Raw genomic sequence first — 19,853 nt, 5'->3', positions numbered from 1 at the left:
TAAAATAATGCTGAAAGAGCATTTGATAGCTTAGTTAAGCTTCCCTCATTTTATGGGAATGAAAAATGCTCAAAAGTTTCTTAGCCCTTTGACAGTCAGAAATGCAAGCAGGACTGGTTACTGTTTGCAATAAAATATTTATAGATTTTTCTCCTGGAAGCGTTAACACAGATTGGAATGAAAGAAATCAGCAGGCAAATTTGTATGAGTGGATTTGTCAGAATTTTAATGCCAACTACTGTATATACAAATCTTAAAATAAACTTGTGGGTTTGACTGTGGTGCTTTTACTTCGCTGGTTTTGGCAGGACCACGCTGACACTGAGGTCTTGCTCTCACGGGAGAACGTGGACCAGGAGGCTTTGCTGAACTACGCCAGGGAAGCAGCAGATTTCTCCACTAACCAGCAGCTGCCGTCGCTGGATTTTGCCATCAACCACTACGGGCAGCCCGACGTGGCCATGTTTGACTTCACATGCATGTATGCATCTGAGAACGCGGCCCTGGTGCGCGAGCAGAACGGCCACCAGCTCCTTGTGGCGCTGGTCGGAGACAGCCTGCTCGAGGTTTGTGCTCAGCTTCTTGGGTGTGAGCTCTGAGTGAGCACAAAGCTTTGCACCCATCACTGAGATGTGTGCACTGTAAGGAAAGCTGCTGTTTGTTACAGGATCAAGTGGGAGGTTTGAAGGAAGGGTGGGAATGTTGGGAAGGCAGAATTTTTAGCATGGTAATGATCTCTCTTAAGAAAATGCGTGCAGAGCTTTTTCTGAAGTTCTGTCTATTCCATCTGCTTCTTGTTGGGACGAGTTGACTCTACAGAACCTTATGTAGGTCTGCCAATAATTAGCATTTTGTAGTTAAGGTTAAAGTGTACTGTCTTGAAGAGAAGCTGTTAAGGCACTCCAGGCTAAGAATTATTGTTGGAAATAGAGGGACACTGGCTTTGAGTGAGCTCATGAGCTGTTCATCCTACATCTGGTTTCCTCTAACCCAGTGGGAGTGGAGTTTGAAGCTAATTACTGAGTTATAATTTCTATCATTTCCCAGCAGATTACTGTCTGAATATGTACTTGATACTTCTTGATGCTTTTTCTTTCTCTGCTTTTTTTTTTTTTTTTTTTTTTTTTTTTTTTTTTTTTGTGACCTGTAATATCAGCCGTTTTGGCCAATGGGAACTGGAATAGCCAGGGGATTTTTGGCTGCAATGGACTCTGCTTGGATGGTACGAAGTTGGTCACTTGGAGCTAGTCCTTTGGAAGTTCTTGCAGAGAGGTAATGGAGAAAATGAATACATTTACAGTTCTAATCCAATCCTCCAACATCACAACATTCATTCCAGTTTCTTTTAGCACAAATATGTAGACAGAATGGGAGATATAGACTCTCACTGTTTTTAGAGAATGCTTGAGGGTATAATTCAATTGAAGAAAAAAAATTTCAAAGGAGTCGATAAACAGAAGTATATGGAGGAGTAGAAAATGTAAGAATATTCCTGGTCCTAATTTTAAAAGATTAGATGAGGATTTTTTTTTTCTTCCTTATTAACATTGCATGGACAGACTGAGCCTAACTGTCATAAGCTGTTCAGTGGCAAACCAGATGAAGATGTAGGTGCCTTGAAAGTACCAGATATAAAAGTTCTTGCCATCTCCTATTATCTTGTGAATAATTTTTATTATTTTCTTTTAAAGAAGCTGTAACCTGCTATTTTTCATGTTGTCCTTGGTCACTTTGTTTCATGTAAGCAAAACATCATCTTGTCTCTTATGAAGTACTGAGTTCTCGATAGTTTAATCAGCTTTGCCTGAGTGTTGTTTTGTAACTCAAGGTGCTCTCTTGGAGATCAGAACTCAGATAATTAGAAGATGGAGTAAGTAAAAGCAACAGTTTGTAGGTTCTATTTTAAAATTCAGCAACTGCAGCTTCTGACCATCAGGAGCTATAGTATAATTTCTAAAATTGCAGAATGGCACAATTCATACTTAAAATTCCATTTGTTTGAGTTTAAAACACAGTAAGGAGAATAATATTGCTGTTGAAGCCAGACTCGATCACCTTTCCATTAGCTGCTTCATACAGCAGTAAGATCTTGCCTGAGCTTTCTCTTCCACATACTGAACAAATTCGGTTCTCTTGGCCTCTTCTCACAGGGCAAATGCTCCCGTCTCTTTGGTGGACCCTTTTCCTGAGCCCCTCTTGTGTCTCAGTGCCTATATTTTACTGGGCGGCCCCTTCAGTTTCACTTAGTGTATTGTTCTCTTCCCTCCTTTGGAATTCTGAAGTTGTATTAAAGTGCAGATTTTAATATGTTTATGCTGACTCTTAGCTATGCAGTGTCTGAAGTGGTTAGATTTCTGATTTGAATGTTTATCTCTCCAGAGTTTACTTAGCCATAGTAGTAGTGATACATCTCTTAAAAAACCAAAACAAAACAGAGCAAAACCTCAAACCAGCCAAAACAAACCAAAAACCTCAAACCACCACAAAGCCTAAACAAAACAAACTACCCAAAACAAAACCCCAAACTTTTTTTTGTGTTATTTTCCCAAGGGAAAGCATTTATAGGTTGCTGCCTCAGACCACCCCAGAGAACGTGAGTAAAAATTTCAGCCATTACAGCATTGATCCTGCCACCCGATATCCCAATATCAACGTCAACTTCTTGCGGCCACAGCAGGTAAGTCACACATGGTGCTTCTGAGTGCTTGTAATCTTCAGTGTCTTTCCTCATGCAAAGCTGTGCCAGTGTTTTGGGAGCAGAGAGTGATGTGTTTATACATGGAAGCAGTGAAAGGCAGATTCATCAGTCAAGAATAGACTTTTGTACTTAAACAAATTCCTTTTTTAGGAATGTTTGATTTTGATAATTTTAACTGTGATATAACGATACAGGAAACATATGCATTTATGTTTTCTATGTGTGTATGTGCATTTTCTTTGCAATAATCCAGACTAGCAGTCAGTCATTGCAATCTGGTATCCACTGAATAGCAACAGTCAGCTGGATTGTTCTGCACTGATGAGCTGATCCTTGCTGTTGTGAGGTTCTTGGGGTAGAATTTTTGCTACCTACATGAACCTATCTTCCTTTTTGTACCTTGGGTTGTCTCATTGTCTTCTGGTTATTTCTGCGTTCATCTGGGGTGCATAGCACGTTTATCATCTTAAATATTTTTGTGTGTCATTTTAGGTACGCCACTTGTATAATACAGGAGACTTGAAGGACATTCACCTGGAGATAGAGAACTTTGTGAACTCCAGGACACCAAAGCTGACTCGAAATGGTAGGCCTGGCTGCTGTCCTATTCCTTTTGGTATTCTGGAGCTGGATCAGTGCAGGAACTGGAGAGCAGCAGGACTCTAGGGTGTTATTTAACCAGCCTTTGCATTTAGAAAATGTATCCAGTATTTGTTTTGTCAACAGTCTGAGCTTTCAATTTTTCAAGTTTCCATTAACATGGGAATTTATTTTTGTTTGCCTGATATCCCTTGCCTTATAATGCTGTTAATTTTCTAAGCATATCTATTTGTATAGGCAGTGCTTGTCACCTCCTTTATCTCTAACAATGTCCTTGCTTAAAGTGCAGGAGGCTGGACTGAGTTCACTCTAACAGTTGACTCAGATTTTTTTACAAATGTAGCAGAAGGTATTGCTTGTGCAGTCTTTCATGTTCCTGCTTTCCTTTTCTTCATCTTGTCTCTCAACTATATGAAACCTCACTTTGCTTCCATCATTCTGAGAGCTGGATTCCTTGTGATAAGCATTTCAGTATCTGTCTACTTGTACCCTGAGGGGTATGTCAGGCTTTTTCTTTTGCACACCTTGTCTTTGATGCCCAGATAGTGTTTTGGGATTCCCAGAGTGGCTCTTGGCTGCTAAGCCTCCCTTTCACTGCTGAATAGCTGTGTAGTCTCTGCTCTTTGCCCTGCAGCCATGTCCCTTTAGGCTGTAATCTCATCAAATCTTCTGGTAAGACAGGGTCAGAATAGGTCAGAGCTTTAAAGGAAAGTTTTCAAGGGAGAAGAAGTTACAGAAGTACATTTGCAGTTCTTCCTCTAGAAGTAGTATGTCTGGGCTTAGAGAGCATCGCACCTATATGTCCTTTTGATCATACTTAACAAGCCTTTGCAACTGTTTTGTATTTCCTGGGGCTCTTTTACAATGGCTAGGGTGAAAAGTCTGGCAAGTTACAACTTAGATAATTACTTTTAACCAAATTGAAAATACTTCCTTGGATTTAAAATAGATATGATAGTATTAAAAAAAAATAAGAATCCTGTCCTCCGTTACCTCTTGTAGAAAGGGCTTGTTGTTTACATTAAGGTTTTGCTTGATGATTTATGGGATTTGTGTTGTATTTAGAATTTAAACTGTTGTGCATTTCTATTTTGAAATGTGCTATATTTTTTGCAGAGTCTGTAGCCCGCTCTAGTAAATTGCTCAGTTGGTGCCAGAGGCAGACTGATGGATATGCTGGTGTTAATGTGACAGATCTCACAATGTCATGGAAAAGTGGCTTAGCTTTGTGTGCCATTATCCACAGATACCGTCCAGATTTAATGTGAGTAACTGGCTGCTTCAAATAAGTGGGAAGAGCTGGAAATGAGTGATATTTGGTACTAATAATGTGAAGTTGGAGGTAGTGCATATGTGACTTATGAAGAAATGGATTGAAATTAATTCAATTAAACTTGTTAGAAACCAATGTCCAGTGATTCAGTAGCAGAGTGAAAGGTCATGATAGCTTGATGAATTTGAAAATAAGTGTGTTGTCATTTTCCTTTCTGGGTGATTTGGCAGAATTAAGCTTCAAATTAATACTGGCTAGAAAGCATTATTGACTGATTTTATGTGTGAAATGGGTAAGGAACAGTTCATAGCTTCAGTTAAATCTCTTGTGAGCAAGTCTCTGCATGGTCCTTTATAAATTTCATGTCTAACAAAGCAACTCTTAGTCAAGACTTTCAGGCTTGTCTTTCTAGAAGTAGTGACGCACAGCCTAAATAGAGAGGTTGTTGCAGTTTTGCATACTGAGTTGTCGGGTGAATGGCAAAGATGTCCTCTTCAGTGATATATTGGGTAAAACAGTGCCCAGATGCTAGAATGGGAAAACACTGGCTGGAAAAAAATGTTAGCAAAGACTCTGTGACTTTTATCTACAATGTCTCCAATTTCCCAAAGGGACATCACAAAAAGTAAGTTCTGAAGCTGTACTTGAAGACGTAATCCACTGTAAAACGTGCTGAAAAATTGTGGAGTTATTCCAATCCATATGAGCTGAATTACTTCTATATTGGTGTACTTGAGTTAACCTGAGCCACACAAAGTGTTTAATAGCTTTATAGCTTATGGAGAGTTCAGATGGTTTTTAAGGTGGTTCATGTGACTCTCTACAAGCTATAGCTTTTTGTATGGTTACACAAATTTTGGAAAGAGCCAGCAGGACAAAAATACAGATAGACAAATATAGTTAAGAAAAAAGAGGACAAAAAGTCAAGATTTAATTTAGTTCCAAGAACATGGAAGATTTTATGTAGGGGAAAACAAAATCTTCCAGCAAAGGAGGAAGTGGAGATACATTTCAGAGGATAATGCTTTTTAAGAAAAGTCTAGGTTTTTAGGAAGAGCAAACAAATTTTAAAAGAATATATTTGAGCCAAAGTTTGCTGTCATTAAGTAGTATCAACTTTGCCACGTTGGTGGCAAAAAAACCCCAAAACCAACAAGATGGATGTTTGAGTTCTTTCAGAAGACCGGTTTTTACTTGATTCAGTGCAAGGCCTCTTTTTGCTGTTTGCAGAGACTTTGATTCCTTGGATGAACACAATGTGGAGAAGAATAACCAACTGGCCTTCGACATCGCTGAGAAAGAGTTTGGAATATCTCCCATTATGACTGGAAAGGAAATGGCATCTGTTGGAGAGCCAGATAAGCTGTCGATGGTGATGTACCTCACACAGTTCTATGAGATGTTCAAAGACACCATCCCCTCTAGTGGTAAGCAGTTTGGGGCACTTCTGTCAGTTTTGAAGACTGCTCCAGAGTGAATGTGTGTGCTTCAATTACCTTCATGCTGCTTCTGCATGAGCACTTAGAGTAGTCACTCACTGTAGCTTTACATTACAAAATGTTGACTTGTTACTGGTGCTGATAAAGACCATGTTAGCAGCAGCTGGAGCAAAATAAGGAGTTAATATAAATAGTGTCCTCAAAAGTTCTAAACTCACATCAGCACTACTAGGTAAGCTCTTTGCTTTCTTACTATTGTTTGTTTGCCTTAGCTAATGTTAGGTGCCTTGCTAGTAGTTGTTGAACAGGTAATTTCAAAACACCAGCTGAGTTTTATACATATTTTCTATCTGTGAATGGTGAGACTGACTTCAGGCCAATGAGGAACAAAACATATTTGATCAGAACTGAAAGATATAACTACCTAACCCAAATCAATATGGCCAGCATTTAAATATTGATAATGTTACAACTGTATTACTGATGATCTTAATTCACCTGTGTCTCTCTGGTGAGGAAGAAAAATGAGGTTTAATAGCCTTTCAAAAATATAGTATGTATAATGTATTATTTCTAAAACTATGAACTCTTTTTAAGAATACTGACATTATGGTCTTTTAATCATGCTCTTTGAATATAAAAGTAAATAGAGTAAACACAGTAACTGTTATGGATGGTTATAAACCCTAAAATAACTGCTTTGGGCAAATGAAAAAGCAGGATAGCTGAGAAAGGTATTAATTCTAGACATTAGTCATTTTGTACAGAGAATTTAAGTAAAAGACTGGCATGTTAAAGAGAATCAGTGAGTCCTTCAGTTGTGTATTCAATAACAACACCACAGAAAAAAACTTCATGGCATTTCTTGTTCTGCCTATTTTCACTAACAGATAACCTGGACTTGAATGCAGAAGAAAAGGCTGCCCTGATTGCCAGTACCAAGTCTCCCATCTCCTTCCTCAGCAAACTGGGACAGAGCATCTCTCGGAAGCGCACTCCCAAGGTAACCAGGCACAGCCCTGGGAACACTTGGGACTGGCAGGCTGCTGTCTAAGCAATGGTGCTAAAAATGCAGGCGTTAGTATTTGTTAGTGTAGTTAGTTTGCAAGAGACCATGTGTTCACCAGCTCCTGGTATGGGACAATATATGACATTTATGACTGCAAAACTGCGTCTGTAGTATGTACTCTCAGCAGTGTATTTCAGTCTTAAAATCTTAGTCTTGTGGTAACGTTTGGGCATATATTTTCTCTTGGAACATAGCTACTTGCTCAGTTTTCAATTATTTGAAAGTGTTGAATAATTGTCCAAATGAAGGTAACAATTCCCTAAGGAGTATCTAGGAAAAAAACTCTTGTCTTAAATGGGGAATGAGCACAGGGAATTAAATGAGCTTTGCAACTAAACTGGTTTAGGTGCACTGATGACACTTATCTCAGCCCAGAAAGGTATGAGACTCATTTCTGTTTTCTTTTCCCTTACTCCTTCTGTTTTCAGGACAAAAAAGAAAAGGAACTGGATGGTGCAGGAAAGAGGAGAAAAACCAGCCAATCTGAGGATGTAAGTATTACAGTGATTGGTATCAGGCAGCAAAATAAATGGTAGGTACCTTTTTCCCACTTCATTTGTTTCATTTTTTTGTACCCAGGCAGGGTATATATAGGACTTTTTTGATTAAATTTAATTCTTCTTCAGATGTTACACTTTCATGGTATCTTTAGTGCAAATATTTTACTAAAGTTTATGAAAGAGTACTGCACAACAGATGAAATGTTGCAGTTCCCTGATATTTTTGTTTTAATTGAAAATTGCTATGGTTTAAGAACATCAACGCTCAAAACTTGTTAGTAAAGTCATGCAGTACTGTCAGAAGCTTGATGCATATTTAAACTTTAACCTTGGTTTGTGCAAAAAGCATACATTTCCAGTATGCCCCATAAAGCAATCTTTCAAATTCAGTGTTGGCAGCCAAATGGGAACAGGTGAATTAAAATTCAGTGCTTTTGAGTTTGTTGTTTGAAGATGGGCCTTCGGTTTATGTCAACGCCTTCACAGGGCTGTTCCAGCTGAGGTCTTTTTGGTAGGTAAGTGTATTAAATAAGGTTGAAAAGATCAGTAAAGTTGAACAAAACATTTGATGATGTACCAAAGGAAATGAAAATCTGAGCTTTCAAGTGAGGCTAAGAGATTTAACATCTATAGCATAACAGACTTTTCAAAAGGGTAGAAAGGAAAAGATAATCTGGTTGTGTCTTGTTAAATTTTGATGTCACTGACTGTTAGGAGGACCTCCCACGAAGCTACAGAGAAGAAAGGCCCACACTGGTGAGCGCCCTAACAGAGAGGAGAATTGATGCTGCCATTGGGAATCAGAACAAAGTCAAGTCCATGGCAACCCAACTACTGGCCAAGTTTGAAGAGAATGCACCAGTGCCATCCTCAAACTTACGAAGACAGGTAGGAGATGTGTAATAAACCCCTTTGTTTTGGAATTGTAGAGGAAAATCATGAATCATAGCATGCAGTCCTCAAGACTGGATGCTGGTGTTGCTTTTCTACTTCAAAGGCTCTCCTAGAGAAGAGTGAAGTTTACCCGAAGCTTAAAATTTACGAGTACAGGTTGGAGAAGGACTTCCTAAAAAAAGTCTGTTTCTCTTTTATTGCCTTTATTATGTAATCTTTCACAAACATATTATCAGCAATTTAGTTTCTTTTATAACTATGACTGCTCTTTAAAAGCTTTCTAGGAATGCTCTGCTTATACTGTTTAAGAGCAACCATTTAATTTCTGATTTGAACATTTTCATATCAGGTTGTATCTGTTTGTTCTTGTGAACTGTGATTAAGCTTTGTACATGTACATATGTGCAGCAGAGAAATGCCTGGGAGTTTCTTGGCAATCAGGATGTTTGTGTCATTCCAAGTGAGGCCTGTTTGTTATCCAGGATGGTATCTGAACTGCTTCAACTGCAGGGTACTTGTCTTTGAAGTTAGATTGAGTCACTTCAACCTGCTGCTGGCAGTGCGGTGTCAGCAGGATGAGGCTCAGTGTGGTGTAAGTGCCAGAGTCCTTGCTCTGCTGTATGAGTCCATCATTGTAGCTTGTGCCAAGCTCTGTGCTGCCATGGCCATATTGTGAGTGGGAACTGACCTGGCTGCCTTTGAAAGCCAGGTCAAGTTTGTCTATGTCATACTACACATCAGCATTAATAGTGTAACATAATCAGAATGATGATGTCTGTCCACACAATGAAATGTTTCTTCAGCTGCTGCACATTGGCTGGCATACTCGGCCAATGATTGAAGAAACAATAAAATTAAAGGAAAGGTCCAAAAATATGTGAAGTTTTCTTTTTTTTTTTCTTTTTATATTTTACTTGCTGAATGAATTCCCCTCTACCCTATTTTTTTTTTCTTAAATGTTTGTCTGTCTTATTCTGTATTCCATTCCTATGGCTTTCTTTGAGTTTCCTTCACTGTTTTATCTTTCCTCCTTGGTCCCACCTTTCCTACAACCTGCATGCAGCAACCTGTCCTGCCTTATCAAGAACGTGTTCACAGCCAGCCATCCAGCAGACGAGAGCAGGGCCGGCTTGCTCCCATACCTCAGTGGAAACAGGTAAAGAAATTCATTCTGATTACAATGCATTGCCTGCACCCAACACCATCTATCACTGTTGTGTTTTTAAATAAGTCCTTTTCCAGCACCTTGTCTGAGTCTGTTATTTTAAATAACTTTCAGTGAATAAAGTCAACGTCTCCCTTTGGTGATGATGCATGGTTTAATGTTTCGAAAATATTTAATCAAATTTTCCCTGCCCTCTTATGCTGGTTTCAATTTACTAAGACTTTCATGGATGTTGCAGCAGAAATTTTTGCTATGGAATTTCTAGACTCTTCTGTTAGAAATAAAAGAAACATGTAAGCACTTATGGAAATTCATGAGTTAAAAGATGTCATATCTATGATATTAAAGCTCTTCCTTGATATAAATAGTAAAATTGGTTATCAGTTTTGCTACTCCTATGTGAAATCTTAGGTGTTCTGTAGTTGCAGGAGACTTTGCTGTGGTTTCCCTTTCTTTAATGACTCTTTCTCCAATGCAGGTTTTCCCTGCCAACTTTTCACACTTGTTACTGTGAATTCAGTAGATTTTGGGTTTTCTTCCACAGAGGGGTTCAGAATAGGGGCCAACAGCAGAAAAATCAGCAGGTATCAAATTTTTTCCTTCCAATGTTTTGGGTCATTGTCATTGTTGCTGTTTTACTTTCTGCCATGCCCTTTCAAAAACTAAGGCTTCTGATAGATGATCTTTTCAGGCATTTAAGGATACTTACGTCACTGGCTTCATCTGCTTCCACTGTTTCCCTGTGCAAATGGCCTCCTCATGTTTCTGAGAGTGCTCAGAGGTATTTTGTGGACAACCATAATTTGGAGAAACATCTGCTTCTTTCTGGCTGTAGTTTAATCAGAGCATACATCGAAGTCAAGAGGAATAAGATGACATTGGTTTGGAAATTCACTGTTCTTGATGAATATGGATTCATGGTGATCTTCATATTTGAGGCATTCAGCACAATTAATTCCGTGTTGTGATTGGTGGCATGATCTAGAAGATTTCTCTTCAAGGAAGAAGACCTAAGCCCAGGGGAGTTATTGTCACTAGGACTGTCAGGATGCTTTGGTTTCCTGACTCAGTGTTTATTCTTCTACATTTTGTCTCATCAAAATCATCTTTATAGGCTAATGAGCACTTTGAGATGGATTCACATAATTCATGATTAAGGCAAATTTTATTTCTCAAGAATACTTAGCAAGGAGGAAAAAAAACCTGATGCGCAAAAGCTGTACAATATTGAGCTGATGAGCACTGCTTATATTACCTCCTGGAAAAAGGAAAAGTGGATTGCACTGACTGTCTCTTTCTGTTTTAGCACTTGGAAAATACCACATTGCTGTGCCCTTGAGATTTCTGTTTGAATCTGTTACTGAAAGTTTATGAAGGCTTTATATTTAAACCTTTATAGTGAAACACAGAAGTTCTTACTGTCATCTCTGTCATTGATAGAAAAAATAAGGACAAAATTTTACTGAGGATTTTTCTCCACCAGGGAGCAGGTTTGGGGTTTTTGTTTGTTTGTTTGTTCTTGTTTGTACCAGCACTACACAACTTAAAAGAAATTTTTAAAAAGGAAGAAAAAAATCTTTCTGTTCTCCTGTTGATAGCATCTCTGTATAGGAGGCAGTGCAGGGCATATCTTTGAAAAATCTTTCTGCAACAGTATTACTTTCAGAGGATTTACTTTTTTTTTCCCAATACTGGCAGTGATTACCTTGTGTGGATGATTTGCCTCTCAATATTACACATGGGGATGATCTTTCCTTGACTGGCTTTACTGCGTCAGCAGGAGATGATTGATTCCTGGGTCTGGATTTCTTGCAGGATTTTCAGTGCTTATGTAATGAAGAAGTATAAAACTGGGTCTCAAGAATGCAAAATCTGCAGGATACAGAAGGATCAAAACCCCACTGATAGGATCCCTGTTCCAAAGGTTCCTTCCTGTGTGCCTGGGGAAGGGAAGAATATGGCTTAGCTTCATTCAAAAGCTGTGGACGTGCACAGAGCTGTTTATTCTTGACTGAACAGAGATCAGCTGAGACCTCTGAGCCAAGCAGCCAGCTTTGTCAAGCCTGGACAGAAACCCCTCCTGCAGGAAGTTGTTGCTGCAGCAGTACCTTGGCCGGCTGAGATTTCTAGTTCTGGTTGCTTAGGCAGAACCTGATAGTTGTGAGACTGCACATTTTGATGGTGCTGGACTGGCCTTCTGGGCTGACATTGGTCACTCTGGCTTTATAGCTCATCCCTGGATGACAGACTGCTAACAGGGAAGGGCTGCTGAGCACCGGGACCTGTCACTGAATCACAGAGTCAGCAGGTGGGAAGAGACCTTCAAGATCATGGAGTCCAACCCATGCCCTAACACCTCAACTAGACCACAGCACTGAGTGCCACATTCAGTCTTTTTTTAAACACATCCAGGGATGGTGACTCCACCACCTCCAGTACCAGACCATTCCAGGTCTTCATCACAGCACACACTTGTAAAAGATTAATATTGCTTCTGACAAGTCCTTTAGTGAGGATGTATGTTTGGTAGAAAAAGCAGTTCGTGAAGCTTTTGGAAATGTTTCTCTTTTGGCACAGGTGTTGAAGTTCATGAGCATAAACATCTGCTACTGATTGAATATATCACTTGGCAAATACCTTCTAGTGGAGAGTGCTTTGAAGAGGAGTAAAGCAGCTCCTAAGGGGACAAAGGCAGGGTGTTACTGAGAGAAACCATAGGTTGCCTAATGTTCTTACTAGCTGGCAAAATGAACTTCCTTGTTTGAGAGAGGAGCAGTTGTATGATTGACAGGTTTGGTTCTTCCTATCTTTTCCTGACATTTGGAAATTGGGTGGAAGGAGGAAAGTATGTTTGTATAAGAGTGGTTGCAAGGAAGAGAGTTGCAAAGGAAATAGTCTGGGTTGGACTCACATTTTTGATGAGAAATTGGCATCTGCCTTGGGGTATTTCCTGCTGATGTCTGTCAGATGGAGTTCCTTACCTGTACCTGCTTACCAGTTTAAATCTAGAATCTTCCTTTACCCTTGAATTAAGGTATTAGCTGAGCATTTCCATGAGCTTGTAAGGCAGGACACCTCTGTGTTTTGTATAGGTGGGGTAGGGGTGGCTTGCTAAGAGAGAATTCCTAGAAATCGTGAAATCCTGATAGAATCTGTTCTGAAGCAGTTTTTACTTCCATCACAAGACTTTTAATGCTGTCTCTCTTGAAAGGCAATACTTTCCAAAGAACAAGGGGATTAAAAACCTCACCAATCTGCTCCTCACAGCATTCTGTGTGGTCTGCATCCCTTGTGAATTGGATTATAAAGTTGGATTTATTGAGTTACACTTTGAGGATGTTGACCTGTGTTGTCAAAATTGATTTTTGGTTTCTTATGAGCATCGCAGCAACATCTAATGATGCATGAACATATTGTGAAATAAATGTACACAGTGCAAGTGTAATTTTTTTTCTATGATGGTAGTATCACCTAAAAAGGCTGGACTGTGTTTCATGGTGTGGTGGTTAATCTCCTCAAATGAATGCCTGCTTGTACAAGAACATTTTCCATCATGTGCTCTATTGCTTTCTGAGTCATTTTGTCTGCTTTTGGGAAAGAACGTCTCATCCAGGATCGTGAAGACATTGACAGCCATATGGTCTATCCAGTAGAGTTTCTGACTGGGCATGGTGTGAGAGACAGGCCTTTGGAAGTGAATTTCGCCCTGGATTTCCAGACTCTCAGCTTACAGCCTTCAGCAATCTTCTGCTATTGTTCCGTAGGTCTCCTGTGAGCAGCAGCTTTTGTGTGTAATACATAAGCTTAAATCATGTTTGATGTGTACAAAGATACTTTTAAGATGGGGATCCCATATCTTTTGGTTGCTCATTTTTTCTGCCTCTGGAGATCTGCTGCTTATTCTTTTGAGACCATTCCCTAAAGTGTGATAAAGGGCAGTGGTGCAAAACTTTGCAGTAATTTTGTTGGAACTATATTTTTTGAAGATCAGTGATTAGTGAGATGACCACAGACAGCAAGAGCTGAAACCTCAACAGGAGGGGACTTAAAAAACACCAATGACTTCTGCAAATACTGCTTTTTTTACATTAAAATTTTAATTTAAATCTGTTGATTTTTTTTTTCTGCTTTCCTGTAGTCTTCCTTTTCTTTGTGTGCTCAGAAATAGATTCTACTGAAGGACTGACTGAACACATACTTAATGCATTCATCCAATATTATATTCTGAGATTTGCCTTGGAAAAATAAGCAAGTTTGTGAAAATTTTGATGTTTGAAATGTAAACTTGGCCACAGACAAATGAAAATCCATGAGCAGCTTTATGGTTGATAATGTTGCCAAATCAATGTTTCTCATCCACTGCAATGCAAAGTCATATGCTTTAGTTTAAGCTGCTTGTAGCATCTGTTTGAGATAGAGGAGTGTATTATTTATTTAATTGTTTTGTTGAAAAGAGAGCACCCAAACAGATGTTAGTGCCAGCTCATCTGCAAGGGCAGTAATAAACGTGTGTAATACCTCTATACCATGTGCAATTTTTAGAGACTTATCTAACAGTGGCTTTGGGTACACAGCATTTGTTTTTTCCCAGTACAACCATTTCCCGATATGCTCTGGTGAGAAATCAAAAGGAAAGGAAAAATCAGGAATAAGACATATTAATAAACAAGAAATGGTGGAGAAAGGACTGTACATAATCAGGAGGTACATCACTAGAAGGGCATGTTTTCTGGTGTCTTAAATTGAGGACATGTATGTGCATTGTGTAGTATGCAAACTATTAGATACAGCTCTATTTTATCTGTAAACCAGCTGGATTTCTGTTTTAGTGGAATGTAGTACATTTTAGCTTGCCTGAGGTGTTGTAATGTCTGTAAATTAGAGAGGAAGGATCTGAAGCAGGGAACAGAACACTGAGACTTGAATTGTATTAGTACTGAGCTGCAAGCAAGAGTAATTAGGCCAACAGGATGGATATTTTCAAGCATTTTAAGGCACAGCAATAAGTATTTTTTCATGAAGCAAAGAGAGCAGTCTAATTGTGCTATGGAGAATTTCAAATTTTGCCTTTAACTGATTGTAAGACCTTGACTCAAAAGCTGTTGGTTTAATTGCTGATTGATACAAGTCTGTGTTCACTATCAAATGTGATCGTGTGGCTCTGGGTAAAAACGTGGGTCTCTCAACTTTGGATACACTGTGATTTTAGTTCATTCGAGAGACATGTGAGCTTAGGATCGTGGTCTCAGTTCACTCATTCTGGCCTGTCACACCAAACCAGTGGGAATGTTACCTCTTTTCTACCATTATTATGATTTATTTTTTTCTTTTTCTGTTTTAAAAAAAGATGAGGCATAAGGAACGTTCTCGGACCTGTCCCAAAAAAGTGATCATGCTCTCTTCTTCCACTCCATCTTCTTCTCCACCGTATCCCAGGCAGCAGGTGATTCCCTCTGCATGCTCTGTCCCTTTCTCTTCATTGCTGCTTATAGAAGTGACTAGCTCAGTTACCAAATAGCTTACTTGCAAATACATTTCCAGTTTTCTTTCTTTCAGGTGATGATAACAATTTTTCAACCACTTAGGTTAGGAATATAGGGAAGCATTCACTCACTGGAAGCATGAAGAGTCTCCACTGGAGACTGAGATTTTGCTGTAGGTGGTTTTTTTATTATAGTAGCCTTTCTCAGTTTTGAGATGCAGAAATTAAATGTTTGGAGTAATGCAGGGAAAGAAACTTAAACTTTTATTCCATCTGCACTCTCCATTTAAATAAGTGTGACTGAAAATTGGCCCTTGAATCCATGTAACTTCTTTAGGATTGCTTATCTGAAGTGGGTTTTGAGTGTTGTAGTGGCCTGCACATGTGCACTATCGTCCTTCTGTTTCTCCCACACCAGACTCTTATCTCAGTCTGACTTTGAACCTGGAGTACTGAGAGCACACTGTATAAATGTGCATCCATATGTTTGTGCACATGTATTTGTTGTCCCAGTTAAATATTACCTGAAATCCTCCTAATATTTCTGTCTTCTTGTATATTGTCATTGTGCTGCTTTGAGCTGTATCCTTTTAAATTATTGATTTCATTTTCCTACTTTCAAATCTACTTCTTGATCAGTCCTGAGCTAGAGGTCCTGAAAAGGCAGTTGCAATTCCCTAGAGCTGTCATGACATTGCATAGGGATTATACAAATTAATTTCCCCAGAGGTGAAGCATGTTTCTATGCTGAGCTCTTGTATGCCTATAAATTGTAAAGGAACATTACCTTTTAGCAGAGTAGACAAGTTTTATTCTTTGGCATAAAGTTTGACTTGCCTTATTGCTGTGATTTCTCGAATTTTAATTGCATGTTGGAGTTTATCTGGTCTAATTATTGTCAGCCTCCACAACACACATTCTTTACTGCCTCTGTGGTGTCTGCATCTGTGAGATACATCAGCTCTGCCTACTGATCCCATTTGAAACTGTCCTAACAAATTTTTTTGGGGGGTTGGTTTTCTGCCACACTGTGAGTAGCAGGCTTTTCAAGAAGGATACAGGAGAGGACATCTAAGTAGAATGGGTGAGGAAAGCCCTTTTCATTAGCAAAACTTGCATTAAAACTGCAGTGTAATGTTATCAGATGATGTGGTACCTAGCTGCCTACCTTGTGTCAAAATCCCTTGAAAATTTTGTTGGTTACATTTTATGAAAGAACAAAGATTTTCCCCAGTCTTACAGGTGGAGAAACTATGGAAGTTAAATGCTGCGTTTTACTTTCTAATCTATAGTGTGGTATTCATTTTCCTTGTATAGAAGTTTGTTTTGACTCGCTAAGGATCTGGTAGCTCTGTTTTCCTTCCTCCAAGTGTTTGTTTGTCCTGTGTCTTTTTGGTTGCCTAGTTCAGTCATGAAAGCCAGCTGTATTTTGAAAGTGTATTTTGACCATTTTCTATGTTGTGTCCTATAGAAGTCTTTCTTCTTTTAACTCAGGAATTTTTACCCTCTGTACTCAGAACTGATGTTAGACTCAGTTATGTAATCTGCTTTTGGAGGCATACTTTTTCCTTAGGAATTATTTTTTTCCCCTGAAATTGTCTTGGCCCAGGCTTCTCAGCAAATCAGTTGGATCTGTATCCTTATTACACTGGTGTCTTTTAAAACCTTTAATTCTACTCTTCCACTGCATTTATTCTGCCACTTCTTTTAAATTTTCCATCTCCTTCCTCTGAACTAACATCACAGTATGAGTTATACTGAGTGTCTTACTATCTTTATTGCACTAATTTGATTATATTGTGGTACTATGTTGTTGTTCATTGACTTAATATGAATATATACTTTCTTTAAAAATTCCCTACAGGAGCAAACTTGTTATTGCCAGATTTAGAATATTCTTAAAAAACTTCTGCTCTTGTTATGGCTTCTTTTCTGCCTGCATCATAAGAAAAAAGTCAGATAAAGTGTGTTATGATTAGGAGATTGGTCTGTGATTGTTTTTAAGCTCCTCATTTGTTGCCTGCAGAGATTCAGGGAACCTGGTTCCGGCTATCCTGGGGAGCACAGTCCCAGACAGGAAAGGGTAAAGAGCATGAACATATGGCATGGGTGCTGATGACACAAAGCTGTAGTGGATGTGTGCAATACAGAGGTCAAATTCAGGGGATGGTGAAGCGCACTTATCCTAATGCTGCTGTTAACACACTGGAACTGCTGAGAGTGTCAGGAGCGATCCTTCCTGTGCGATACCCACATAAATGCACAACAAGCCTTCATCAACAGTTTGCTATATGCTTTTATTTTGCCCTAGGTCGAGCACTTGAGCTCTTCTCATTCTTCTTTTTGTCTTCCACCTCTTTAGTGAAGTATGTTGCGGCTGCAGCAGAACAAGAAGAGTTATGTTTTGCGCTAATTCATGCGAACATGGTTGCATTGTGTTCACTGCTTGCTTTCTGGATGGTTAAACAACTGGCATTCCATCTTGCCTCCTACAGGCCAAAGTAAAAGGAAAAATGATGAGGCATTATTTAGTATAGAGACTTTGAAGCCTTCTTAACAATGAAATATTCAACAGTCTGTCTGAATGGCTCAGTATTATACAGAAGCATGGGAAAAGAAAAGATAGGAGCTCAAAAGGACTGGTTGATTTGAATTCATATTGACAAATTAATTGACATTCCAGTACAGGCTTTGAATGAATTAAGTCATAAATGGGAGCCAGCAATAAAATTGTTGCAACTTCCAGAATGTGTTCTAACAAAAGCCTCTTGTGGGCCGAATGTTTTCTGACAGGCAGTAGAAAATGAATACACGTGTCTGCAATGACACAGAAGTTCATAGCTTTATAATAGGCCCCAGTTTTAGTGAAAATGATCTAGTAGGAAGGAGTAGGTGGAATGGGAAGCAGCTTGAGAGAATATTATTAATGCATCTGAATGGGAAAAGTTTTTTCTTGTAAACTTGGTGTGAACCAAATTTTCTGTTCTGCATTGGAGGACAATTAGTAATACAGAGCAGCACCCTGGCAATCTTGACAGATCAACCCTCAGATTTCTTGATACACGTTTGTAGTTTCTGGTCCATTTACTTTTGTACTCTACAAACAAATTAGCTGAAGGCTGTGTGATACTGCAGTGATAGTCCTGCCTTATATAGCGGGCCACCTGCCAGCTCTTTTTTCATGCCACCAAGTGCACCACACAACAGTTTGGGAACATTGATATGAAAGACCAGAATAGCAGAGGTGTCAAATATTGTGCCTGGGGTGTACTGACATGCTAGCGCAATAAGAACAAGTAGGACAGTGAAGTTGCCTAAGTAAAACTGGCAGCTTCTGTGAGTGTTTGATTTTTCTGTTCTTTGCTTTATTTGGACAGGCTCATTAAACATGCTCTCATTGGCATGTAAAGTATTTACTTTGTATATACCACCATCTTTAAGAAGTTAATTCATTGTTTTTGAGAATTGAAGTACATTACCCTAAAATGTGTTTCTGTACACAAAATCTAAGAAATAAATAACTACAGGCTGAGATATTTAAAGGAAATCCTTGGCAATGGAAAACTATGGGAAATAAACTGGCAAATAAGGCTCTTTGTGCATGATAAAGCCACATTTTAAATTTATTTTTTTATGGTAATGCCAGAGAGAGAGAAACTATGTGCTTGTTTGATTTTGGCTGCAGCAGTCCTAGGAAGAGTTGTGAATAACAATTAATTAAACCATTTTTTCTTGCCCCTGAGGGTCAAAATGTAGCACTTCATTAGAAAAGTAGATACTGGGGCAAAAAACCCTTTTTCACACAAAAGCTTTTGTTACTGTGCTGCATGTGAATGTTAAACTTTTTGGCTGGTGTTTCAGTGTCTCTTCCTTTTTATGCCAGTTTGTTTATTCCTGCCTCCTTCCTCATCTCACAGAGATCTCCTCGTTTGTTTTCTCATGACCAAGTGCCCATGAATGTTGAGCAAAGGGCATGTCAGCTGGCTGCCCTCCTGGAGTCCAGACGTGCGCTGAGGCATCAGGTGACTTACAGCCCTGCCTATCTGGTGTCCTGTAGCAGTGTGGGATTCTGGGTACAGGTGGAATCTTGGGTCAGAGAGAGAAAAAAAAGTCACCAAAATATGATGACCACTGCTCTGCAGTCATGTGGTTAAAACAACTGTCAAGACTATTCTGTGTAGTGTCTTTACTCAACTTGCCATTTCCTAGCTGTCTCCTCCTTTGGTGAGTGACCCTTTCTGTTCCACAAAGCAAAATATAAGCAATGAATAAAAAACAGCCTCTAAACTTCAGAGTAAATACTGAAAACCAGCTGGGGTCTGGGTCAAGTCATCTCACAGTGGTCATTTAGCAGTCAATCACTCACAGATTTTACTTGCTTCTGGAAGCGAGAATATTCACATTTTCCAAGCTTAATTCCTGGCTCTGTAGTGCTACTCTTTTGTCCATCTTTCCTGTGCAGTTGTTTCCAATGGTAGAGCTGGCAGTTTGTGCAGATTGTCTTTGACTCCAGTGTACGCTTTTGTTTTGTTTTGGTTTTGTGCTTAATTTTCTCTCCAGTCTGTTGTCTTTGGGCTATGGGAGCATGCCAGTTTGAACTGTGGTTTCTTTGGTTGCTCTCTGTTTTCAGTTATCTTCAGTAGTGCTTGGCAAACTGCAGAGTGCTTTTTTTGGAAAGCACCATCTACAGAAGTGAAGTTTTTTTCATTAACTTACTGTTTTGAGTTAACCAT

General features: G+C 39.1%; 1 protein-coding gene across 5 annotated transcripts in view; it reads left to right on the top strand.

The window, feature by feature from the left end:
• The window catches only part of MICAL3 (microtubule associated monooxygenase, calponin and LIM domain containing 3), a 103,496-nt gene that overhangs the window by 9,765 nt on the left and 73,878 nt on the right, over positions 1 to 19,853 (top strand). For all 5 annotated transcript variants that reach the window (XR_009933154.1, XM_062491906.1, XM_062491905.1 and 2 more), the window contains exons 7-16: positions 309 to 566; positions 1,157 to 1,272; positions 2,551 to 2,677; positions 3,191 to 3,284; positions 4,415 to 4,562; positions 5,802 to 5,998; positions 6,901 to 7,013; positions 7,508 to 7,570; positions 8,294 to 8,467; positions 9,537 to 9,629. Coding sequence is in view for 4 of the 5 variants with exons in the window: in XM_062491906.1 (XP_062347890.1) it covers positions 309 to 566; positions 1,157 to 1,272; positions 2,551 to 2,677; positions 3,191 to 3,284; positions 4,415 to 4,562; positions 5,802 to 5,998; positions 6,901 to 7,013; positions 7,508 to 7,570; positions 8,294 to 8,467; positions 9,537 to 9,629 (1,383 nt within the window). In the remaining variant the exon portion in view is untranslated. The remainder of the gene's footprint in view (positions 1 to 308; positions 567 to 1,156; positions 1,273 to 2,550; positions 2,678 to 3,190; positions 3,285 to 4,414; positions 4,563 to 5,801; positions 5,999 to 6,900; positions 7,014 to 7,507; positions 7,571 to 8,293; positions 8,468 to 9,536; positions 9,630 to 19,853) is intronic.

This window comes from Cinclus cinclus, chromosome 4 (genome assembly GCF_963662255.1).
Source record: "Cinclus cinclus chromosome 4, bCinCin1.1, whole genome shotgun sequence".
Lineage (NCBI taxonomy): Eukaryota > Metazoa > Chordata > Aves > Passeriformes > Cinclidae > Cinclus > Cinclus cinclus.
The sequence above is the reverse complement of the archived record's forward strand: the minus strand, read 5'-3'. Positions and strand labels throughout refer to the sequence as shown.